The 27,946-nt window shown below is 34.6% G+C and overlaps 1 protein-coding gene across 3 annotated transcripts; it reads right to left on the bottom strand.

Moving 5' to 3' along the window:
* Positions 1-627: 627 nt before the first annotated feature.
* Positions 628-27,259, bottom strand: sumf2 (sulfatase modifying factor 2). Of its 3 annotated transcripts, none has more exons than XM_062960501.1 (9): positions 27,075-27,259; positions 20,825-20,945; positions 8,826-8,940; positions 8,643-8,687; positions 5,828-5,978; positions 5,690-5,745; positions 4,002-4,086; positions 2,445-2,610; positions 628-1,055 (listed from the first exon to the last, which is right to left on the bottom strand). In XM_062960501.1, the coding sequence occupies exons 1-9, from the start codon at positions 27,124-27,126 to the stop codon at positions 953-955; spliced, it is 894 nt and encodes a 297-aa protein (XP_062816571.1). In that variant the 5' UTR covers positions 27,127-27,259; the 3' UTR covers positions 628-952. The 3 variants fall into 3 exon arrangements, with proteins under 3 accessions (XP_062816571.1, XP_062816572.1, XP_062816573.1); XM_062960502.1 differs by lacking the exon at positions 27,075-27,259 and adding an exon at positions 26,893-27,032; XM_062960503.1 differs by lacking the exons at positions 8,826-8,940; positions 27,075-27,259 and adding an exon at positions 26,893-27,068.
* Between the last annotated feature and the right edge of the window lie 687 nt (positions 27,260-27,946).

Here is a 27,946-nt window from a genome sequence, read left to right on the forward strand (position 1 = left end):
TCGGAGGCTATTATATTAAATATTAAATCTCTGCCAACTCTGCGACCAAGACTCTGCATTTTGTGTTTTCGCATCGGAACTGCTCGTCTTTGAGACAGAGAATCAACCTCCAAAGGAGTCTGGATGAAAGTCAGAGCTCGAGCGAGCTTATTCAAGGTCGGAGGCTATTATATTAAATATTAAATCTCTGCCAACTCTGAGACCAAGACTCTGGATTTTGTGTTTTCGCATCGGAACTGCTTCCCTTTGAGACAGAGAATCAACCTCCAAAGGAGTCTGGATGAAAGACGGAGCTCGAGCGAGCTTATTCTGGGTCGGAGGCTATTATATTAAATATTAAATCTCTGCCAACTCTGAGACCAAGACTCTGGATTTTGTGTTTTCGCATCGGAACTCCTCGCCTTTGAGACAGAGAATCAACCTCCAAAGGAGTCTGGATGAAAGACGGAGCTTGAGCGAGCTTATTCTGGGTCGGAGGCTATTATATTAAATATTAAATCTCTGCCAACTCTGAGACCAAGACTCTGCATTGTGTTTTTGGATCGGAACTATAAATCGGTGTAGGTTGCTGCGTGTTGGAGGAAAAGAGGTGCATTTGTTGTGAGTCAAAAGAAGGAGAGAGAGAGATTGCATTTTGTACAGAATTATTTCTTGTATTGCTGTACAGGGACTAAAGTAAAAAAATACCTCATTGGTTATGGGCCCAGCCCGAGTTCGCGTACGGAAGCAAAGGTTCTCTGCAGCGAGAGTGTCTCGCTTGATGCATCTTGTGTCAAATCCCAACAAATGGACAGTAAAAAACATTTTTCTAGGAATGTTTTAGGTCCTCCAGGACTTTCTATGCTATTCTCCCCCCGCAAAAAAGTGACTATAGAGTTGTGTTGGCGGACCTAGAAATTCCTAGAGAGGTATCCCGGGAGGAAATGTACTTTCTTGTCCTTCCTTCCTGTTTTCAGAGCTCGGTTTTCTTGCTCTCTGTTTTTTTCACGGCGGGCAAATCAGCGGCACAGCGGAAGCTCAGGTTGTCGGAGGCCGAGTCCGGAGTATTTCCCATCCTATGGAAAATCATATTTCCAACCGTAGAAGAATTGGGGGAAAATTTGGGAAAGAAAAAACAAAACAATTGCGGGAGAAAACAAAAAAAAATGGGGGAAAAAAACAAAAATAAAATTGAGAAGAAAACAAAAAAAATGGGGAAAAACGACAAAAATAAAATTGGGAAGAAAACAAAAAAAAATGGGGAAAAACGACAAAAATAAAATTGGGAAGAAAACAAAAGAAAACGGGGAAAAACAACAAAAATAAAATTGGGAAGAAAACAAAAAAATGGGGAAAAGCAACAAAAATATAATTGGGAAGAAAACAAAAGAAAACGGGGAAAAACAACAAAAATAAAATTGGGAAGAAAACAAAAGAAAATGGGAAAATACAACAAAAATAAAATTGGGAAGAAAACAAAAGAAAATGGGAAAATACAACAAAAATAAAATTGGGAAGAAAACAAAAAAATGGGGAAAAACAACAAAAATAAAATTGGGAAGAAAACAAAAAAAATGGGGAAAAACGACAAAAATATAATTGGGAAGAAAACAAAAAAACTGGGGAAAAACGACAAAAATATAATTGGGAAGAAAACAAAAAAAAATGGGGAAAAACGACAAAAATATAATTGGGAAGAAAACAAAAAAAATGGGGAAAAACGACAAAAATAAAATTGGGAAGAAAACAAAAAAAATGGGGAAAAACAACAAAAATAAAATTGGGAAGAAAACAAAAGAAAATGGGAAAAAACAACAAAAATAAAATTGGGAAGAAAACAAAAGAAAATGGGAAAATACAACAAAAATAAAATTGGGAAGAAAACAAAAAAATGGGGAAAAACAACAAAAATATAATTGGGAAGAAAACAAAAAAAATGGGGGGGGAACAAAAATAAAATTGAAAAAAACACAAAAATTAGGGGAAAACAAAAAATGGGGGAAAAAACAAAAATAAAATTGGGAAGAAAACCAAAAAAATGGGGAAAAACAACAAAAATAAAATTGGGAAGAAAACAAAAAAATGGGGGGGGAACAAAAATAAAATTGAAAAAAACACAAAAATTAGGGGAAAACAAAAAATGGGAAAAAACAAAAATAAAATTGGGAAAACATTTGGGGAAAAAACAAAAAAGTTGGTGGAAGAACAAAAATAAAATTGGGAAAATACTTTTTGGGGAAAAAACAAAAAAACCGGGAATAAAACAAAAATAAAATTAGGAAAAATATTTGGGTGAAAAACAAAAAATGGGGTATAAAACAAAAATAAAATTGGGAAAAACATTTTGGGGAAAAACAAAAAAAAGGGAAAAACAAATAAAATTGGGGGGAAAATGAGAGGAGACAAAACATATTGGTGAAAAAAACACATTCAATCCAACATCCAATGGCTGAAAGCGGTGGTACCTGGTGGCCACTTCCGCCTTGTGGTTGGCCGAACCGTCCGCCGTGTCGATCCAGGAAGCGCCGCGCAAGACCCGCCTCTCCTGGGCCGGTTGCCGGGCGTCGCCCCCGGGGAGAAGATACTTCGAGGCCGTCCACTCCCAGGTGTTGCCCAGCAGGTCATAGAGCCCTAAGCGGGAGGGGAGCAAAGACACAGGGGTTATGGGCCCAGCCCGTCCGAGCATAGAAACAAATGCACTCTGCACTTTCCTCTGCTCAGGAATCAATGAATCAATCATGGGTTGGGACCTCAAGGCCAATATCTATCTATCTATCTATCTATCTATCTATCTATCTATCTATCTATCTATCTATCTATCCTAGAACCCTCGAGTTGGAAGGAGTTCCTAAGGGCCATCTAGTCCAACATTATGCCTGTGTATATATCAATATTTACTTATTTTCAGTATTTATATTCTGCCCTTGAGATTCCAGTCCATTTTCAATCGTATCATTTCCTCCTTGCTCTTTGATCGCCGGCATTTTTATGCTGTCGTAAATTAAATTACCCCCCCCCCCCCAACACGCACACATTAAGTGGACCCTAACTCCTCTACTCGCAGAGGCAGCTGTTTTTGAACTGCTTATGTGGACAATAAGCTGGACTATTAAACAGTCGGGGTTCAATCTGACCCGGGCTTCGAACTTTGCTGTCATCCGATGGACTCTGTCTATCTCTTTTTTTAAAAAAATGACTAGCTGTGCCCGGCCACGCGTTGCTGTGGCTAGGACTTAATTTTTCTTTGCTCTTTTTTGTATGAACGTAGAGGCGTGGATGAGAGGTTGTGCTGTCAATTTTTCAGGTTGTGGGGCGTTTAGTTTAGTTGTTTTGTCCGGTGCCGTGTTTCCATTACCCTTTAATATATATAGATAACTATGCCTGGCCACGCGTTGCTGTGGCTAGGACTTAATTTTTCTTTTCTTTTTTTTTTGTATGAACGTAGAGGCATGGATGAGAGGTTGTGCTGTCAATTTTTGAGGTTGTGGGGTGTTTAGTTTAGTTGTTTTGTCTGGTGCCGTGATTCCATTACCCTTTTATATATATAGATAGCGATGCCTGGCCACGCGTTGCTGTGGCTAGGACTTAATTTTTCTTTTCTTTTTGTTGTATGAACGTAGAGGCGTGGATGAGAGGTTGTGCTGTCAACTTTCGAGGTTGTGGGGCGTTTAGATGTTTTGTGCGGTGCCGTGATTCCATTACCCTTTTATATATATATATAGATAGCTATGCCTGGCCATGCATTGCTGTGGCTAGGACTTAATTTTTCTTTTCTCTTTGTTGTATGAACGTAGAGGCGTGGATGAGAGGTTCTGCTGTCAATTTTTGAGGTTGTGGGGCGTTTAGTTTAGTTGTTTTGTCCGGTACCGTGATTCCATTACCCTTTTATATATATAGATTTTTATTAATGCTTTTCAAAAGCATTGACTCGGTCTATCTCTAGATCCATCTCCTTCTCTATTGATGACGAACCCTCCTCCCTCTTCACCAGGATGAGATTCCAATCCGTTGCAGGGACGTACCGTACGCGTTCTGTGGGGGGAAGGCGGCCACCGGGGAGACGCCGTGGAAGCCGTCCTCGGCCAAGTCGCCCTCCGGGAAGGGGCCCTGTGGGGAGAGAGAGAGAGACGTTAAGAGTTCTCTGTAATGAGAAAAGCTCATCCTTAAGGGCGTATCAATACACGAACAGGATCATCAAATGTTTCAGTTCCATTTTTTTTAAAAAAATTTCTTCTATTTTTTATATTTTCTTCTATTTTTATTTTTTTCCTATTTTTTAATTGTTTTCTTCTATTTTTTTCTTCTTTTAATTTTTTTCTTCTATTTTTTAATTTTTTCCTTTTATTTTTATTTTTTTCTTCTATTTTTTATTTTTTCCTTCTATTTTTTATTTTTTCCTTCTATTTTTATTTTTTCTTCTATTATTTATTTTTTCCTTCTATTTTTTAATTTTTTCTTTAATTTTTTAATTTCTTCTATTTCTTTTTTTTCCTATTTTTATTTTTTCCTCTATTTTTAATTTTCTTCTACTTTTAATGTTTTTCTATTTTTATTTTTTCTTCTATTTTTATTTTTTTCTATTTTTAATTTTGCCTTCTATTTTTTAATTTCTTCTATTTTTATTTTTTCTTCTATTGTTTTCTTCTATTTTTTAATTTTTTATTTTTCTTCTTCTATTTTTTATTTTTTCCTTCTATTGAATTTTTTTTCTATTTTTAATTTTTTTTCTTCTATTTTTAATTTTCTTCTATTTTTAATTTTTTTTCATCTATTGTTAATTTTTCCCCCCTTCTGAATAAACAAAAAAATTGGGGGAGAAAACACAAAAAAACTATTTTTAATTTTCTTCTATTTTTAATTTTCTTCTATTTTTTATTTTTTCCTTCTCTTTTTTATTTTCTTCTATTTTTTTCTATTTTTAATTTTTTCTTCTATTTTTAATTTTCTTCTATTTTTAATTTTTTTTCATCTATTGTTAATTTTTTCCTTCTAAATAAACAAAAAAATTGGGGGAGAAAACACACACAAAAATTGGTGGGAAAAACAAATAAAATTGGGGGAAAACAAATAAAATTGGGGGAAAAAAACCAGGGGTGACGACTGTGGATAAGGTTTTGGCGATAAGTCTGGATACGAGGAGGTGTTCGTTCTCGTTTGCTGTCGACGTATTGCTTTTATTGCTCCATCCATCCATCAGCTATAAATCTTTACGCAAAGACACAAGGGTTATGGGCCCAGCCCGGGGAAGGGAGCAAAGACACAGAGGTTATGGGCCCAACCCGAGGAAGGGAGCAAAGACACAGAGGTTATGGGCCCAACCCGGGGAAGGGAGCAAAGACACAGAGGTTATGGGCCCAGCCCGGGGAAGGGAGCAAAGACACAGAGGTTATGGGCCCAACCCGAGGAAGGGAGCAAAGACACAGAGGTTATGGGCCCAACCCGGGGAAGGGAGCAAAGACACAGAGGTTATGGGCCCAGCCTGGGGAAGGGAGCAAAGACACAGAGGTTATGGGCCCAACCCGAGGAAGGGAGCAAAGACACAGAGGTTATGGGCCCAACCCGGGGAAGGGAGCAAAGACACAGGGGTTATGGGCCCAACCCGGGGAAGGGAGCAAAGACACAGGGGTTATGGGCCCAACCCGGGGAAGGGAGCAAAGACACAGGGGTTATGGGCCCAACCCGGGGAAGGGAGCAAAGACACAAGGGTTACCTGCCAGAGGTTGGTCCGGTTGGGCAGGAACTTGTTTCCCCAGGGATACAGCCTGTCTACAAAGGAGAAAAACGAGGGTCGAATCCCACTGTGTGCCCACCATCCGGAGGAGAGTTTTCCCCCCGCACCCCGACCTACCTGCCCGGCCCCCTCGGGCGGCCCACTCCCACTCGCCCTCGGTGGGCAGGCGCTTTCCCTTCCAGGCGCAGAAGGCCGCGGCGTCCGTCCAGCTCACCTGCAGCACCGGGAGGTCCAGACGGCCCTCCAGACCCGAACCCGGACCCCACGGCTGTGCGGGAGACAGAGAGGGATCGGACATCGTTTTTGTTTTGACAACGAGAAACAAAAACGATACACAGTTCGCTGGGTTGTTGCGAGTTTGCCGTGTCCCAGAAGTATTCTCTCCTGACATTTCACCCACATCTATGCCTACCATTATCCCTTCTATCTACCTGCCTATCTTTCTATCCATACATCTATCAATTCTATCCTGTCTACCTATCCTTCCTCCCTCAAGCGTAGGTATTCAAGGTCAGAGGCTGGGATATCAAATCTCTGCCAACCCTGCGACCAAGACTCTGGAAAGTGTTTTTAATCTACTTATCTTTCCATATATACATCTATCAATTCTATCCTATCTATCCATGAATTCCATCCATCCATCAATCCATCTATCTATCCACCTATCTATCCATCTATGTATCCATCCATCCATCTATATAATACAGACGTTCATTCTATTAGTCTGTTTTTATTATTATGGGATTACTATTATATTATTATATATAATAACTCAGCTGTGCCCTGCCACACGTTGCTGTGGCCCATTGGAATTGCACTGAATAGCTCCGGTTTTTGGGTTTTTTTAGGCCCTGTGGAGGTTCGTGACATGATATTTTGTGGTTTCAACCTCAAGGCGTGGATGATGGATTGTGCTGTGAAATTTTGAGGTTGTGGGGCATTTAGTTTAGTTGTTTTGCTCGGCGCCAGGATTCCATCACTCTTTTTTATATATATAGACTAGCTGTGCCCGGCCACGCGTTGCTGTGGCTAGGACTTTATTTTTCTTTTCTTTTTGTTGTATGAACGTAGAGGCCTGGATGTGAGGTTGTGCTGTCAATTTTTGAGGTTGTGGGGCGTTTAGTTTAGTTGTTTTGTCCGGCGCCGTGATTCCATTACCCTTTTATATATAGATAGATAGCTATGCCTGGCCACACGTTGCTGTGGGTAGGACTTTATTTTTCTTTTCTTTTTGTTGTATGAACGTAGAGGCCTGGATGAGAGGTTGTGCTGTCAATTTTTGAGGTTGTGGGGCGTTTAGTTTAGTTGTTTTGTCCAGAGCTGTGATTCCATTATCCTTTTATATATATAGACTAGCTGTGCCCGGCCACACGTTGCTGTGGGTAGGACTTAATTTTTCTTTTCTTTTTGTTGTATGAACGTAGAGGCCTGGATGAGAGGTTGTGCTGTCAATTTTTGAGGTTGTGGGGCGTTTAGTTTAGTTGTTTTGTCCGGCGCCATGATTCCATTACCCTTTTATATATATAGATAGCTATGCCTGGCCACGCGTTGCTGTGGCTAGGACTTAATTTTTCTTTTCTTTTTGTTGTATGAACGTAGAGGCCTGGATGAGAGGTTGTGCTGTCAATTTTTGAGGTTGTGGGGCGTTTAGTTTAGTTGTTTTGTCCGGCGCCATGATTCCATTACCCTTTTATATATATAGATAGCTATGCCTGGCCACGCGTTGCTGTGGCTAGGACTTAATTTTTCTTTTCTTTTTGTTGTATGAACGTAGAGGCCTGGATGAGAGGTTGTGCTGTCAATTTTTGAGGTTGTGGGGCGTTTAGTTTAGTTGTTTTGTCCAGAGCTGTGATTCCATTATCCTTTTATATATATAGACTAGCTGTGCCCGGCCACACGTTGCTGTGGGTAGGACTTAATTTTTCTTTTCTTTTTGTTGTATGAACGTAGAGGCCTGGATGAGAGGTTGTGCTGTCAATTTTTGAGGTTGTGGGGCGTTTAGTTTAGTTGTTTTGTCCAGTGCCGTGATTCCATTATCCTTTTATATATATAGACTAGCTGTGCCCGGCCACACGTTGCTGTGGGTAGGACTTAATTTTTCTTTTCTTTTTGTTGTATGAACGTAGAGGCCTGGATGAGAGGTTGTGCTGTCAATTTTTGAGGTTGTGGGGCGTTTAGTTTAGTTGTTTTGCCCGCCGCCGTGATTCCATTACCCTTTTATATATATATAGATAGATAGCTATGCCTGGCCACGCGTTGCTGTGGGTAGGACTTAATTTTTCTTTTCTTTTTGTTGTATGAACGTAGAGGCCTGGATGAGAGGTTGTGCTGTCAATTTTTGAGGTTGTGGGGCGTTTAGTTTAGTTGTTTTGTCCAGAGCTGTGATTCCATTATCCTTTTATATATATAGACTAGCTGTGCCCGGCCACACGTTGCTGTGGGTAGGACTTAATTTTTCTTTTCTTTTTGTTGTATGAACGTAGAGGCCTGGATGAGAGGTTGTGCTGTCAATTTTTGAGGTTGTGGGGCGTTTAGTTTAGTTGTTTTGCCCGCCGCCGTGATTCCATTACCCTTTTATATATATATAGATAGATAGATAGCTATGCCTGGCCACGCGTTGCTGTGGCCAGGACTTAATTTTTCTTTTCTTTTTGTTGTATGAACGTAGAGGCCTGGATGAGAGGTTGTGCTGTCAATTTTCGAGGTTGTGGGGCGTTTAGTTTAGTTGTTTTGTCCGGTGCCGTGCGGAAAGAACGAGGAAGTACTACCATCAAGGGCTCGGGTCACAAGTGGATGGTGAAGCGGCCGGAATCGAGGATGTGGTTCGTATCCTTGCTATTTACACCAGAAGCAGATAACACACCCAACTAAACCATAATAGCTGATTTACGGCTGTAATTAAACGGTTTCTATCCTTGTCCCAACGACTCACCTGCCGCCAAAACGCCTTCTCGATCGGAAGCCACCAGGGAGCCGACTGGAAGGGAAAGGGAACGGGTTCAAGGGACGGCTCAAGCGATAGGCCGACTGGTGCACAATCCGCTCGGAGCGGGGGTGGCGGAGCCAAAATGCTGTTGGCTTCCGCTTGGAAATTACCCTGCTTCTCCCTCCGTACCTCCAGCTTCCGGGTCACTTTCTCCTTCAGGGCGTCGGGCACAAAGTCCTGGAAGACGAAGCTCCAGCCGAAGCCCTCGGCCTCCGTCCGGAATCTCGTCTCCCGCACAAACGCCCTGCCGGGAAAGAAACCGTACATACACACATATATATACACACTATCTATCTAATTGTCTATATATATATGTGTGTGTGTCAGGGGATGATGGGATAAATTGGTACCTAGAACTAAATTAGTCTCCCCACATAAATTGGTACCTAGAACTAAATTAGCCTCCCCACATAAATTGGTACCTAGAACTAAATTAGTCTCCCCGCATAAATTGATACCTAGAACTAAATTAGCCTCCCCACATAAATTGATACCTAGAACTAAATTAGTCTCCCCACATACATTGATACCTAGAACTAAATTAGCCTCCCCACATAAATTGGTACCTAGAACTAAATTAGTCTCCCCGCATAAATTGATACCTAGAACTAAATTAGCCTCCCCACATAAATTGATACCTAGAACTAAATTAGTCTCCCCACATAAATTGGTACCTAGAACTAAATTAGTCTCCCCACATAAATTGGTACCTAGAACTAAATTAGCCTCCCCACATAAATTGGTACCTAGAACTAAATTAGTCTCCCCACATAAATTGGTACCTAGAACTAAATTAGCCTCCCCACATAAATTGGTACCTAGAACTAAATTAGTCTCCCCGCATAAATTGATACCTAGAACTAAATTAGCCTCCCCACATAAATTGATACCTAGAACTAAATTAGTCTCCCCACATACATTGATACCTAGAACTAAATTAGCCTCCCCACATAAATTGGTACCTAGAACTAAATTAGTCTCCCCACATACATTGATACCTAGAACTAAATTAGCCTCCCCACATAAATTGATACCTAGAACTAAATTAGTCTCCCCACATAAATTGGTACCTAGAACTAAATTAGTCTCCCCACATAAATTGGTACCTAGAACTAAATTAGTCTCCCCACATACATTGATACCTAGAACTAAATTAGTCTCCCCACATAAATTGGTACCTAGAACTAAATTAGCCTCCCCACATAAATTGGTACCTAGAACTAAATTAGCCTCCCCACATAAATTGATACCTAGAACTAAATTAGTCTCCCCACATAAATTGGTACCTAGAACTAAATTAGTCTCCCCACATAAATTGGTACCTAGAACTAAATTAGTCTCCCCACATACATTGATACCTAGAACTAAATTAGTCTCCCCACATAAATTGGTACCTAGAACTAAATTAGCCTCCCCACATAAATTGGTACCTAGAACTAAATTAGCCTCCCCACATAAATTGATACCTAGAACTAAATTAGTCTCCCCACATAAATTGGTACCTAGAACTAAATTAGTCTCCCCACATAAATTGGTACCTAGAACTAAATTAGCCTCCCCACATAAATTGGTACCTAGAACTAAATTAGTCTCCCCACATAAATTGGTACCTAGAACTAAATTAGCCTCCCCACATAAATTGGTACCTAGAACTAAATTAGTCTCCCCGCATAAATTGATACCTAGAACTAAATTAGCCTCCCCACATAAATTGATACCTAGAACTAAATTAGTCTCCCCACATACATTGATACCTAGAACTAAATTAGCCTCCCCACATAAATTGGTACCTAGAACTAAATTAGTCTCCCCACATACATTGATACCTAGAACTAAATTAGCCTCCCCACATAAATTGATACCTAGAACTAAATTAGTCTCCCCACATAAATTGGTACCTAGAACTAAATTAGTCTCCCCACATAAATTGGTACCTAGAACTAAATTAGCCTCCCCACATAAATTGGTACCTAGAACTAAATTAGTCTCCCCACATAAATTGGTACCTAGAACTAAATTAGTCTCCCCACATAAATTGGTACCTAGAACTAAATGAGCCTCCCCACATAAATTGGTACCTAGAACTAAATTAGCCTCCCCACATAAATTGGTACCTAGAACTAAATTAGTCTCCCCACATAAATTGGTACCTAGAACTAAATTAGTCTCCCCACATAAATTGGTACCTAGAACTAAATTTGCCTCCCCACATAAATTGGTACCTAGAACTAAATTAGTCTCCCCACATAAATTGGTACCTAGAACTAAATTAGTCTCCCCACATAAATTGGTACCTAGAACTAAATTAGTCTCCCCACATAAATTGGTACCTAGAACTAAATTAGCCTCCCCACATAAATTGGTACCTAGAACTAAATTAGCCTCCCCACATAAATTGGTACCTAGAACTAAATTAGCCTCCCCACATAAATTGGTACCTAGAACTAAATTAGTCTCCCCACATAAATTGGTACCTAGAACTAAATTAGTCTCCCCACATAAATTGGTACCTAGAACTAAATTAGCCTCCCCACATAAATTGGTACCTAGAACTAAATTAGCCTCCCCACATAAATTGGTACCTAGAACTAAATTAGTCTCCCCACATAAATTGGTACCTAGAACTAAATTAGCCTCCCCACATAAATTGGTACCTAGAACTAAATTAGTCTCCCCACATAAAGCGGTACCTAGAACTAAATTAGTCTCCCCACATAAATTGGTACCTAGAACTAAATTAGTCTCCCCACATAAATTGGTACCTAGAACTAAATTAGCCTCCCCACATAAATTGGTACCTAGAACTAAATTAGTCTCCCCACATAAAGCGGTACCTAGAACTAAATTAGTCTCCCCACATAAATTGGTACCTAGAACTAAATTAGTCTCCCCACATAAATTGGTACCTAGAACTAAATTAGCCTCCCCACATAAAGTGGTACCTAGAACTAAATTAGCCTCCCCACATAAAGCGGTACCTAGAACTAAATTAGTCTCCCCACATAAAGCGGTACCTAGAACTAAATTAGTCTCCCCACATAAATTGGTACCTAGAACTAAATTAGCCTCCCCACATAAATTGGTACCTAGAACTAAATTAGTCTCCCCACATAAAGCGGTACCTAGAACTAAATTAGTCTCCCCACATATATTGGTACCTAGAACTAAATTAGTCTCCCCACATAAATTGGTACCTAGAACTAAATTAGCCTCCCCACATAAATTGGTACCTAGAACTAAATTAGTCTCCCCACATAAAGCGGTACCTAGAACTAAATTAGTCTCCCCACATAAATTGGTACCTAGAACTAAATTAGCCTCCCCACTTAAATTGGTACCTAGAACTAAATTAGTCTCCCCACATATATTGGTACCTAGAACTAAATTAGCCTCCCCACATAAATTGGTACCTAGAACTAAATTAGCCTCCCCACATAAATTGGTACCTAGAACTAAATTAGCCTCCCCACATATATTGGTACCTAGAACTAAATTAGTCTCCCCACATAAATTGGTACCTAGAACTAAATTAGCCTCCCCACATAAATTGGTACCTAGAACTAAATTAGTCTCCCCACATAAAGTGGTACCTAGAACTAAATTAGTCTCCCCGCATAAATTGGTACCTAGAACTAAATTAGTCTCCCCGCATAAATTGGTACCTAGAACTAAATTAGTCTCCCCGCATAAATTGGTACCTAGAACTAAATTAGTCTCCCCGCATAAATTGATACCTAGAACTAAATTAGCCTCCCCACATAAATTGGTACCTAGAACTAAATTAGCCTCCCCACATAAAGTGGTACCTAGAACTAAATTAGCCTCCCCACATAAAGTGGTACCTAGAACTAAATTAGTCTCCCCACATAAATTGGTACCTAGAACTAAATTAGTCTCCCCACATAAATTGGTACCTAGAACTAAATTAGTCTCCCCACATAAATTGGTACCTAGAACTAAATTAGTCTCCCCACATAAATTGGTACCTAGAACTAAATTAGCCTCTCCACATAAATTGGTACCTAGAACTAAATTAGTCTCCCCACATAAATTGGTACCTAGAACTAAATTAGCCTCCCCACATAAATTGGTACCTAGAACTAAATTAGCCTCCCCACATAAATTGGTACCTAGAACTAAATTAGCCTCCCCACATAAATTGGTACCTAGAACTAAATTAGCCTCCCCACATAAAGCGGTACCTAGAACTAAATTAGCCTCCCCACATATATTGGTACCTAGAACTAAATTAGTCTCCCCACATAAATTGGTACCTAGAACTAAATTAGCCTCCCCACATAAATTGGTACCTAGAACTAAATTAGTCTCCCCACATATATTGGTACCTAGAACTAAATTAGCCTCCCCACATAAATTGGTACCTAGAACTAAATTAGCCTCCCCACATAAATTGGTACCTAGAACTAAATTAGCCTCCCCACATAAATTGGTACCTAGAACTAAATTAGTCTCCCCACATATATTGGTACCTAGAACTAAATTAGTCTCCCCACATAAATTGATACCTAGAACTAAATTAGCCTCCCCACATAAAGTGGTACCTAGAACTAAATTAGTCTCCCCACATAAAGTGGTACCTAGAACTAAATTAGCCTCCCCACATAAATTGATACCTAGAACTAAATTAGCCTCCCCACATAAATTGGTACCTAGAACTAAATTAGCCTCCCCACATAAATTAGTACCTAGAACTAAATTAGCCTCCCCACATAAATTGGTACCTAGAACTAAATTAGTCTCCCAACATAAATTGATACCTAGAACTAAATTAGTCTCCCCACATAAATTGGTACCTAGAACTAAATTAGCCTCCCCACATAAATTGGTACCTAGAACTAAATTAGTCTCCCCACATAAAGTGGTACCTAGAACTAAATTAGTCTCCCCACATAAATTGGTACCTAGAACTAAATTAGTCTCCCCACATAAATTGGTACCTAGAACTAAATTAGTCTCCCCACATAAATTGGTACCTAGAACTAAATTAGTCTCCCCACATAAAGTGGTACCTAGAACTAAATTAGCCTCCCCACATAAAGCGGTACCTAGAACTAAATTAGTCTCCCCACATAAATTGGTACCTAGAACTAAATTAGTCTCCCCACATAAATTGGTACCTAGAACTAAATTAGCCTCCCCACATAAATTGGTACCTAGAACTAAATTAGCCTCCCCACATAAATTGGTACCTAGAACTAAATTAATCTCCCCACATAAATTGATACCTAGAACTAAATTAGCCTCCCCACATAAATTGGTACCTAGAACTAAATTAGCCTCCCCACATAAAGCGGTACCTAGAACTAAATTAGTCTCCCCACATAAATTGGTACCTAGAACTAAATTAGCCTCCCCACATAAATTGGTACCTAGAACTAAATTAGCCTCCCCACATAAATTGGTACCTAGAACTAAATTAGCCTCCCCACATAAATTGGTACCTAGAACTAAATTAGTCTCCCCACATAAATTGGTACCTAGAACTAAATTAGCTTCCCCACATAAATTGGTACCTAGAACTAAATTAGCCTCCCCACATAAATTGGTACCTAGAACTAAATTAGCCTCCCCACATAAAGCGGTACCTAGAACTAAATTAGTCTCCCCACATAAATTGGTACCTAGAACTAAATTAGCCTCCCCACATAAATTGGTACCTAGAACTAAATTAGTCTCCCCACATAAATTGGTACCTAGAACTAAATTAGCCTCCCCACATAAATTGGTACCTAGAACTAAATTAGCCTCCCCACATAAATTGGTACCTAGAACTAAATTAGCCTCCCCACATAAAGCGGTACCTAGAACTAAATTAGTCTCCCCACATAAATTGGTACCTAGAACTAAATTAGCCTCCCCACATAAAGCGGTACCTAGAACTAAATTAGTCTCCCCACATAAATTGGTACCTAGAACTAAATTAGTCTCCCCACATAAATTGGTACCTAGAACTAAATTAATCTCCCCACATAAATTGATACCTAGAACTAAATTAGCCTCCCCACATAAATTGGTACCTAGAACTAAATTAATCTCCCCACATAAATTGGTACCTAGAACTAAATTAGTCTCCCCACATAAATTGATACCTAGAACTAAATTAGCCTCCCCACATAAATTGGTACCTAGAACTAAATTAGTCTCCCCACATAAATTGGTACCTAGAACTAAATTAATCTCCCCACATAAATTGATACCTAGAACTAAATTAGTCTCCCCACATAAATTGGTACCTAGAACTAAATTAGCCTCCCCACATAAATTGGTACCTAGAACTAAATTAGCCTCCCCACATAAATTGGTACCTAGAACTAAATTAGTCTCCCCACATAAATTGGTACCTAGAACTAAATTAGCCTCCCCACATAAATTGGTACCTAGAACTAAATTAGCCTCCCCACATAAATTGGTACCTAGAACTAAATTAGTCTCCCCACATAAATTGGTACCTAGAACTAAATTAGCCTCCCCACATAAATTGGTACCTAGAACTAAATTAGTCTCCCCGCCTAAAGCGGTACCTAGAACTAAATTAGTCTCCCCACATAAATTGGTTCCTAGAACTAAATTAGTCTCCCCACATAAATTGGTACCTAGAACTAAATTAGTCTCCCCGCCTAAAGCGGTACCTAGAACTAGTCTCCCCACATAAATTGGTACCTAGAACTAAATTAGTCTCCCCACATAAATTGGTACCTAGAACTAAATTAGTCTCCCCACATAAATTGGTACCTAGAACTAAATTAGTCTCCCCACATAAATTGGTACCTAGAACTAAATTAGTCTCCCCACATAAAGTGGTACCTAGAACTAAATTAGTCTCCCCACATGAATTGGTACCTAGAACTAAATTAGTCTCCCCACATAAATTGGTACCTAGAACTAAATTAGTCTCCCCACATAAATTGGTACCTAGAACTAAATTAGTCTCCCCACATAAATTGGTACCTAGAACTAAATGAGCCTCCCCACATAAATTGGTACCTAGAACTAAATTAGCCTCCCCACATAAAGTGGTACCTAGAACTAAATTAGTCTCCCCGCATAAATTGGTACCTAGAACTAAATTAGTCTCCCCGCATAAAGTGGTACCTAGAACTAAATTAGTCTCCCCGCATAAAGTGGTACCTAGAACTAAATTAGTCTCCCCGCATAAATTGGTACCTAGAACTAAATTAGTCTCCCCGCATAAAGTGGTACCTAGAACTAAATTAGTCTCCCCACATAAAGTGGTACCTAGAACTAAATTAGTCTCCCCGCATAAATTGGTACCTAGAACTAAATTAGTCTCCCCGCATAAAGTGGTACCTAGAACTAAATTAGCCTCCCCACATAAATTGGTACCTAGAACTAAATTAGCCTCCCCACATAAAGTGGTACCTAGAACTAAATTAGCCTCCCCACATAAATTGGTACCTAGAACTAAATTAGTCTCCCCGCATAAATTGGTACCTAGAACTAAATTAGTCTCCCCGCATAAAGTGGTACCTAGAACTAAATTAGTCTCCCCGCATAAATTGGTACCTAGAACTAAATTAGTCTCCCCGCATAAAGTGGTACCTAGAACTAAATTAGCCTCCCCACATAAATTGGTACCTAGAACTAAATGAGCCTCCCCACATAAATTGGTACCTAGAACTAAATTAGCCTCCCCACATAAAGTGGTACCTAGAACTAAATTAGCCTCCCCACATAAATTGGTACCTAGAACTAAATTAGCCTCCCCACATAAAGTGGTACCTAGAACTAAATTAGCCTCCCCACATAAATTGGTACCTAGAACTAAATTAGCCTCCCCACATAAATTGGTACCTAGAACTAAATTAGTCTCCCCACATAAATTGGTACCTAGAACTAAATTAGCCTCCCCACATAAATTGGTACCTAGAACTAAATTAGTCTCCCCACATAAATTGATACCTAGAACTAAATTAGCCTCCCCACATAAATTGGTACCTAGAACTAAATTAGTCTCCCAACATAAATTGATACCTAGAACTAAATTAGTCTCCCCACATAAATTGGTACCTAGAACTAAATTAGTCTCCCCACATAAATTGATACCTAGAACTAAATTAGCCTCCCCACATAAATTGGTACCTAGAACTAAATTAGTCTCCCCACATAAATTGGTACCTAGAACTAAATTAGTCTCCCCACATATATTGGTACCTAGAACTAAATTAGCCTCCCCACATAAATTGATACCTAGAACTAAATTAGTCTCCCCACATAAATTGGTACCTAGAACTAAATTAGTCTCCCCACATAAATTGGTACCTAGAACTAAATTAGTCTCCCCACATAAATTGGTACCTAGAACTAAATTAGCCTCCCCACATAAATTGATACCTAGAACTAAATTAGTCTCCCCACATAAATTGGTACCTAGAACTAAATTAGTCTCCCCACATAAATTGGTACCTAGAACTAAATTAGCCTCCCCACATAAATTGGTACCTAGAACTAAATTAGTCTCCCCACATATATTGGTACCTAGAACTAAATTAGTCTCCCCGCATAAAGTGGTACCTAGAACTAAATTAGTCTCCCCACATAAAGCGGTACCTAGAACTAAATTAGCCTCCCCACATAAATTGATACCTAGAACTAAATTAGTCTCCCCACATAAATTGGTACCTAGAACTAAATTAGTCTCCCCACATATATTGGTACCTAGAACTAAATTAGCCTCCCCACATAAATTGATACCTAGAACTAAATTAGTCTCCCCACATAAATTGGTACCTAGAACTAAATTAGTCTCCCCACATAAATTGGTACCTAGAACTAAATTAGTCTCCCCACATAAATTGATACCTAGAACTAAATTAGTCTCCCCACATAAATTGATACCTAGAACTAAATTAGTCTCCCCACATAAATTGGTACCTAGAACTAAATTAGTCTCCCCACATAAATTGGTACCTAGAACTAAATTAGTCTCCCCGCATAAATTGGTACCTAGAACTAAATTAGTCTCCCCGCATAAAGTGGTACCTAGAACTAAATTAGTCTCCCCGCATAAATTGGTACCTAGAACTAAATTAGTCTCCCCGCATAAATTGGTACCTAGAACTAAATTAGCCTCCCCGCATAAATTGGTACCTAGAACTAAATTAGTCTCCCCGCATAAAGTGGTACCTAGAACTAAATTAGTCTCCCCGCATAAATTGGTACCTAGAACTAAATTAGTCTCCCCGCATAAATTGGTACCTAGAACTAAATTAGTCTCCCCGCATAAATTGGTACCTAGAACTAAATTAGTCTCCCCGCATAAAGTGGTACCTAGAACTAAATTAGTCTCCCCGCATAAATTGGTACCTAGAACTAAATTAGTCTCCCCGCATAAATTGGTACCTAGAACTAAATTAGTCTCCCCACATAAATTGGTACCTAGAACTAAATTAGTCTCCCCGCATAAAGTGGTACCTAGAACTAAATTAGTCTCCCCGCATAAATTGGTACCTAGAACTAAATTAGTCTCCCCGCATAAATTGGTACCTAGAACTAAATTAGTCTCCCCGCATAAATTGGTACCTAGAACTAAATTAGTCTCCCCGCATAAAGTGGTACCTAGAACTAAATTAGTCTCCCCGCATAAATTGGTACCTAGAACTAAATTAGTCTCCCCGCATAAATTGGTACCTAGAACTAAATTAGTCTCCCCGCATAAATTGGTACCTAGAACTAAATTAGTCTCCCCGCATAAAGTGGTACCTAGAACTAAATTAGTCTCCCCGCATAAATTGGTACCTAGAACTAAATTAGTCTCCCCGCATAAATTGGTACCTAGAACTAAATTAGTCTCCCCGCATAAATTGGTACCTAGAACTAAATTAGTCTCCCCGCATAAATTGGTACCTAGAACTAAATTAGTCTCCCCACATAAATTGGTACCTAGAACTAAATTAGTCTCCCCGCATAAATTGGTACCTAGAACTAAATTAGTCTCCCCGCATAAAGTGGTACCTAGAACTAAATTAGTCTCCCCGCATAAATTGGTACCTAGAACTAAATTAGTCTCCCCGCATAAAGTGGTACCTAGAACTAAATTAGTCTCCCCGCATAAATTGGTACCTAGAACTAAATTAGTCTCCCCGCATAAATTGGTACCTAGAACTAAATTAGTCTCCCCGCATAAATTGGTACCTAGAACTAAATTAGTCTCCCCGCATAAATTGGTACCTAGAACTAAATTAGTCTCCCCGCATAAATTGGTACCTAGAACTAAATTAGTCTCCCCGCATAAAGTGGTACCTAGAACTAAATTAGTCTCCCCGCATAAATTGGTACCTAGAACTAAATTAGTCTCCCCGCATAAAGTGGTACCTAGAACTAAATTAGTCTCCCCGCATAAATTGGTACCTAGAACTAAATTAGTCTCCCCGCATAAATTGGTACCTAGAACTAAATTAGTCTCCCCGCATAAATTGGTACCTAGAACTAAATTAGTCTCCCCGCATAAATTGGTACCTAGAACTAAATTAGTCTCCCCGCATAAAGTGGTACCTAGAACTAAATTAGTCTCCCCGCATAAATTGGTACCTAGAACTAAATTAGTCTCCCCGCATAAAGTGGTACCTAGAACTAAATTAGTCTCCCCGCATAAATTGGTACCTAGAACTAAATTAGCCTCCCCACATAAAGTGGTACCTAGAACTAAATTAGTCTCCCCGCATAAATTGGTACCTAGAACTAAATTAGTCTCCCCGCATAAAGTGGTACCTAGAACTAAATTAGCCTCCCCACATAAATTGGTACCTAGAACTAAATTAGCCTCCCCACATAAAGTGGTACCTAGAACTAAATTAGTCTCCCCACATAAATTGGTACCTAGAACTAAATTAGTCTCCCCACATAAAGTGGTACCTAGAACTAAATTAGCCTCCCCACATAAAGTGGTACCTAGAACTAAATTAGCCTCCCCACATAAATTGGTACCTAGAACTAAATTAGCCTCCCCACATAAATTGGTACCTAGAACTAAATTAGTCTCCCCACATAAATTGATACCTAGAACTAAATTAGCCTCCCCACATAAAGTGGTACCTAGAACTAAATTAGCCTCCCCACATAAATTGGTACCTAGAACTAAATTAGCCTCCCCACATAAAGTGGTACCTAGAACTAAATTAGCCTCCCCACATAAAGTGGTACCTAGAACTAAATTAGCCTCCCCACATAAATTGGTACCTAGAACTAAATTAGCCTCCCCACATAAATTGGTACCTAGAACTAAATTAGTCTCCCCACATAAATTGATACCTAGAACTAAATTAGTCTCCCCACATAAAGTGGTACCTAGAACTAAATTAGCCTCCCCACATAAATTGGTACCTAGAACTAAATTAGCCTCCCCACATAAATTGGTACCTAGAACTAAATTAGTCTCCCCACATAAAGTGGTACCTAGAACTAAATTAGTCTCCCCGCATAAATTGGTACCTAGAACTAAATTAGCCTCCCCACATAAATTGATACCTAGAACTAAATTAGTCTCCCCACATAAATTGGTACCTAGAACTAAATTAGTCTCCCCACATAAAGTGGTACCTAGAACTAAATTAGTCTCCCCACATAAATTGGTACCTAGAACTAAATTAGCCTCCCCACATAAATTGATACCTAGAACTAAATTAGTCTCCCCACATAAATTGGTACCTAGAACTAAATTAGTCTCCCCGCATAAATTGGTACCTAGAACTAAATTAGCCTCCCCACATAAAGTGGTACCTAGAACTAAATTAGCCTCCCCACATAAATTGGTACCTAGAACTAAATTAGCCTCCCCACATAAATTGGTACCTAGAACTAAATTAGTCTCCCCACATAAATTGATACCTAGAACTAAATTAGCCTCCCCACATAAATTGGTACCTAGAACTAAATTAGTCTCCCCACATAAATTGGTACCTAGAACTAAATGAGCCTCCCCGCATAAATTGGTACCTAGAACTAAATTAGTCTCCCCACATAAATTGATACCTAGAACTAAATTAGCCTCCCCACATAAATTGATACCTAGAACTAAATTAGTCTCCCCACATAAAGCGGTACCTAGAACAAATCAGAAACCCAAATGAAAGACATGAAAAGAGCCTGACCGGAAGTCCCGGTTGGTGACGGGGAAGGTGTCCATCAGGAAGGGCTCGACCGTGGAGGAAACGCCTTGGACCTGGACTTTCCCGCCCGGAACGTGGACCATGTTGTCCTCCTTCCCGGCCCCTGGAGAAAAGATTATTTATTTATTATTATTATTATTATTATTATTATTATTATTATTATTATTACCAAGGTTGAGATTGAAAAACGATATATAGAATTAGCATTGAATAGCCTTGCAGCTCCAAAGCCTGGCTGCTTTCTGACTGGGGGGGGGGGGGGGGGTTGGGAATCCTTTGAATGACTGGTTATTGTTACTCATTGTTATTATTTATCCTCCCCAAATAAAAATAATAATAATAATATAATAACAAACTATACAATATAAACATAACAGACATATACATACATACAATATAATATAGTATTGAATGACTGGTTATAATAACATTGTTATTATTTATCCTCCCCAAATAAAAATAAAAATAATAATATAATAACAAACTATATAATATAAACATAACAGACATATACATATACATACAATATAATATAGTATAATATAAACATAACATACATACATATATATTTTAATAATGAACTATATAATATAATATAGTTTTATAAACATATAATAATGTATTATAATATAAATACACACATATATATTCATACATATAATAACTATATAACACATATATATACATACATATAATATAATAACTATATAATATAATATAAACACACATATATACATACATATAACTATATATTATAATATAAATACACACATATATATTCATACATATAATAACTATATAACACATATGTATACATACATATAATATAATAACTATATAATATAATATAAACACACATATATACATACATATAACTATATATTATAATATAAACACACACATATATATACATACATACATACATATAATAACTATATAATATATTATAATATAAACACACACATATATATACATACATACAGATAATATTGTCATATAATAATGAGCTATATAAAATAAACATATATATGTACATATAACTATATAATATAATATCAACATGCATATATATATATAATATAATAACTATGTAATATATTATAATATAAAAACACACATATATACATACATATAATATAATAACTATATATTATAATATAAACGCACATATATATACATACATATAACAACTATATATTTTAATATAAACACACAGATATATACATACATATAATATAATAACTATATAATTTATTAGAATATAAACACACACACATAAATATACATACATACATATATTATAACTAGATAATGTATTATAATATAAAAACACATATATATACACATACATATAATAACTATATAACACACACATATATACATACATATAATATAATAACTATATAATATAATATAAACACACACATATATACATACATATAATAACTATATAATGTATTATAATGTACATATATATACAAACATATAATATAATAACTATATAATTTATTATAATATAGACACACATATATATATACATACATACATATAATAACTATATAATGTATTATAATATAAACACACATATACATACATATAACTATATAATGTATTATAATATAAATACACACATATATATTCATACATATAATAACTATATAACACATATATATACATACATATAATATAATAACTATATAATATAATATAAACACACATATATACATACATATAATAACTATATAATATATTATAATATAAACACACACATATATATACATACATACATATAATAACTATATAATATATTATAATAAAAGCACACACGCATATATACATACATATAATATAATTATATAACACATATATATACATACATATAATTATACAATATATTATAATATAAACACATACATATATATACATACATATAATATAACTAGATAATATATTATAATATAAACACACAAATATATACATACATATAATATAATAACTAGATAATATATTATAATATAAACATATACAAACATATAATAACTATATAATTTATTATAATATAAACACGCATATATATACATACATATAATATAATAACTATATAATGTTACAATATAAACACACATATATACAAACATATAATATAATAACTATATAATGTATTATAATATAAACACACACATATATATACAAACATATAATTAGGAAAAATGATTAGGATGTAATGGCCTTGCAGCTTTAAAGCCTGGCTGTTTCCTCCCTGAGTGAATTTTTTGTTGGGAGGTGTTAGCTGGCCCTGATTGTTTCCTGTCTGGAATTCCCTTGTTTTCAGAGTGGTGTTGTTTGCGATATTTTATGTGCTTCTACTGTCTGTGGCCCTGAGAAAACAGGATTTGCCAGACTTTGATGATGGGAATACTTTGTTGGGAGGTGTTAGCTGGCCCTGATTGTTTCCTGTGTGGAATTCCCCTGTTTATTTACTGTCCTGGTTTTAGAGATTATATTGTTCTGCATTATTCTATCCCAGTAATTATTTCATATTAAAGAAGAATCTCACTTATCCAACATTCGCTTATACAATGTTCTGGATTATCCAACGCAGTCTGCCTTTTCATAATCAATGTTTTTGTAGTCAGTGTTTTAAATCCATTGTGATATTTTTGTGGTAAATTTGTAAATACAGTACAGTAGAGTCTCACTTATCCAACATAAACGGGCCGGCAGAACGTTGGATAAGCGAATATGTTGGATAATGAGGAATTAAGGATAACCCTATTAAACATCAAATTAAGTTATGATTTTACAAATTAAGCACCAAAACATCATGTTAGACAACAAATTGGACAGAAAAAGTAGTTCAATACACAGTAATGCTATATAGTAATTACTGTATTTACGAATTTAGCACCAAAATATCACGATATATTGAAAGCATTGACTACAAAAATGCGTTGGATAATCCAGAACGTTGGATAAGTGAGACTCTACTGTAAATACTACATAGCATTACTGCGCATGGAACTACTTTTTCTGTCAAATTTGTTGTATAATATGATGTTTTGGTGCTTAATTTGTATAACGATTACCTAATTTGATGTTTAATTGGCTTTTGTTGTTTTGTGAATTGCCGTGATGCCATCACTCTTTTATATATATAGATTATAATATAAACACACACACATATATATATACAAATATAATTATATAATGTTATAATATAAACACAAATATATATACAAACATATAATATAATAACTAGATAATATGTTATAATATAAACACACATATATATACAATTATAATTATATGTTATAATATAAACACACATATATATACAAACATATATAATAACTAGATAATATATTATAATATAAACACATATATATGTACAAATATAATTACATAATGTTATAATATAAACACACATATATATACATACATATAATATAATAACTATATAATATACTATAATATAAACACACATATATATATACAATTATAATTATATGTTATAATATAAACACACATATATATACATACATATAATATAATAACTAGATAATATATTATAATATAAACACACATATATATATACAATTATAATTATATGTTATGATATAAACACATATATATACAAACATAATATAATAACTAGATAATATATTATAATATAAACACACATATATATACAATTATATGTTATAATATAAACACACATATATAAACATATAATATAATAACTAGATAATATATAATATAAACACACATATATATACAATTATAATTATATGTTATAATATAAACACACACATATATATATACAAACATATAATATAATAACTATATAATATATTATAATATAAACACACATATATATACAATTATAATTATATGTTATAATATAAACACACATATATATACAAACATATAATATAATAACTAGATAATATATTATAGTATAAACATATACAAACATATAATAACTATATAATTTATTATAATATAAACACACACATATAATTATATAATGTTATAATATAAACATAAATATATATACAAATATATAATATAACTATATAATGTTATAATATAAACATACACATATATATACAAACATAATTATATAATGTTATAATATAAACACACACATATATACATACATATAATAACTATATATTATAATATAAACACACACATATATATACAAACATAATTATATAATGTTATAATATAAACACACATATATATACAAACATATAATATAATAACTAGATACTATATTATAATATAAACACACACACATATATATACAAATATAATTATATAATGTTATAATATAAAAACAAATATATATACAAACATATAATATAATAACTAGATAATATATTATAATATAAACACACACATATATATACAAATATAATTATATAATGTTATAATATAAAAACAAATATATATACAAACATATAATATAATAACTATATAATATATTATAATATAAACACATATATATACAATTATAATTATATGTTATAATATAAACACACATATATATACAAACATATAATATAATAACTAGATAATATATTATAATATAAACACACACATATATATATACAAATATAATTATATAATGTTATAATATAAACACACATATATATACAAACATATAATATAATAACTAGATAATATATTATAATATAAACACACACATATATATACAAATATAATTATATAATATTATAATATAAAAACAAATATATATACAAACATATACTATAATAACTAGATAATATGTTATAATATAAACACACATATATATATACAAATATAATTATATAATGTTATAATATAAACACAAATATATATACAAACATATAATAACTAGATAATATATTATAATATAAACACACATATATATACAATTATAATTATATGTTATAATATAAACACACATATATATACAAACATATAATATAATAACTAGATAATATATTATAATATAAACACACATATATATACAATTATAATTATATGTTATAATATAAACACACATATATATACAAACATATAATATAATAACTATATAATATATTATAATATAAACACACATATATATATACAAATATAATTATATAATGTTATAATATAAACACACATATATATACAAACATAATATAATAACTAGATAATATGTTATAATATAAACACACACATATATATACAAATATAATTATATAATATTATAATATAAACACAAATATATATACAAACATATAATATAATAACTAGATAATATATTATAATATAAACACACATATATATATACAAATATAATTATATAATATTATAATATAAAAACAAATATATATACAAACATATAATATAATAACTAAATAATATGTTATAATATGAACACATATATATATATACAAATATGTAATATAATAACTATATAATGTTATAATATAAACACACACATATATAGAAATATAATTATATAATGTTATAATATAAACACAAATATATATACAAACATATAATAACTATATAATATGTTATAATATAAACACACATATATATACAAATATAATTATATAATGTTATAATATAAACACAAATATATATACAAACATATAATATAATAACTAGATAATATATTATAATATAAACACACACATATATATACAAACATATAATAACTATATAAAAATTATAATATAAACACACATATATATGTACAAATATAATTATATAATGTTATAATATAAACACAAATATATATACAAACATATAATATAATAACTAGATAATATGTTATAATATAAACACATAGACATACATACATATAATAACTATATAATGTAATATATTATATTATAATATATATAATATTATAGAAACATAACATAAACATAATCTATGAATAATATGGTTAATAGTCCTTGTTTTGTTTGTTTACTATGAATTGTTATTGTTTATCACCCCCTCCCCCCCCCCCAAACGGATACTGAGAATAATGACACAAATAATAATAATTAAAAATATACCTCACAACCTCTGAGGATGCCTGCCATAGATGTGGGCGAAACGTCAGGAGAGAATGCTTCTGGAACATGGCCACACAGCCCGAAAGACATACAACAACCCAATTAAAAATATAATTAAATAACAGAGAGAGAGAGAGAGAGAGAGAGCAAGGAGTGATGGGATTTGTAGTTCTTTTTTTTACCCTTCAGAGGCAGGAAGAGGAAAGAAGACGCGAGGAGCCAAGAGCCCAGCATCCCCGCCGCTTCCCGCCTTGCTAGGCCCCACTTCCGGCCCAAAACGCCTTTCGGACTACGATTCCCAGCATGCCTCGGGGGCGCCGCCGGAAGTGACGTGTACGACACGTCCTAGACTGCAACTTCTTCCCAGGAACACACGGCACCGTGCATTTGGTTCCGTTCTCATTTAGCCTGGAGTATTATTATTCATTATTCATTATTATTATTATTATCCAGGAATAAGCTTCTCCTTTATTTATTTTATTGTATGACACAGCAAACAATATAAATAACTAACTAAATAATAATAATAATAATAATAATAATTATCCAGGAATAAGCTTCTCCTTTAGTCTGGGATTATTATAAATCCGGAAATCAATTTCTCTTTATTATTATTATTATTATTATTATTATTATTATTATTATTATTATTATTATTATCCAGGAATAAGCTTCTCCTTTATTTATTTTATTGTATGACACAGCAAACAATATAACTAACTAAATAAATAAATTATTATTATTATTATTATTATCCAGGAATAAGCTTCTCCTTTATTTATTTTACTGTATGACACAGCAAACAATATAACTAACTAACTAACTAACTAAATTATTATTATTATTAATTATTATTATTATTATCCAGGAATAAGCTTCTCCTTTATTTTATTGTATGACACAGCAAACAATATAAATAACTAACTAACTAAATTATTATTATTATTATTGTTATTATTATTATCCAGGAATAAGCTTCTCCTTTATTTATTTTACTGTATGACACAGCAAACAATATAACTAACTAACTAACTAACTAAATTATTATTATTAT

The sequence above is a fragment of the Anolis carolinensis genome, unplaced genomic scaffold (assembly GCF_035594765.1).
Source record: "Anolis carolinensis isolate JA03-04 unplaced genomic scaffold, rAnoCar3.1.pri scaffold_7, whole genome shotgun sequence".
Classification (NCBI taxonomy): Eukaryota; Metazoa; Chordata; class Lepidosauria; order Squamata; family Dactyloidae; genus Anolis; species Anolis carolinensis.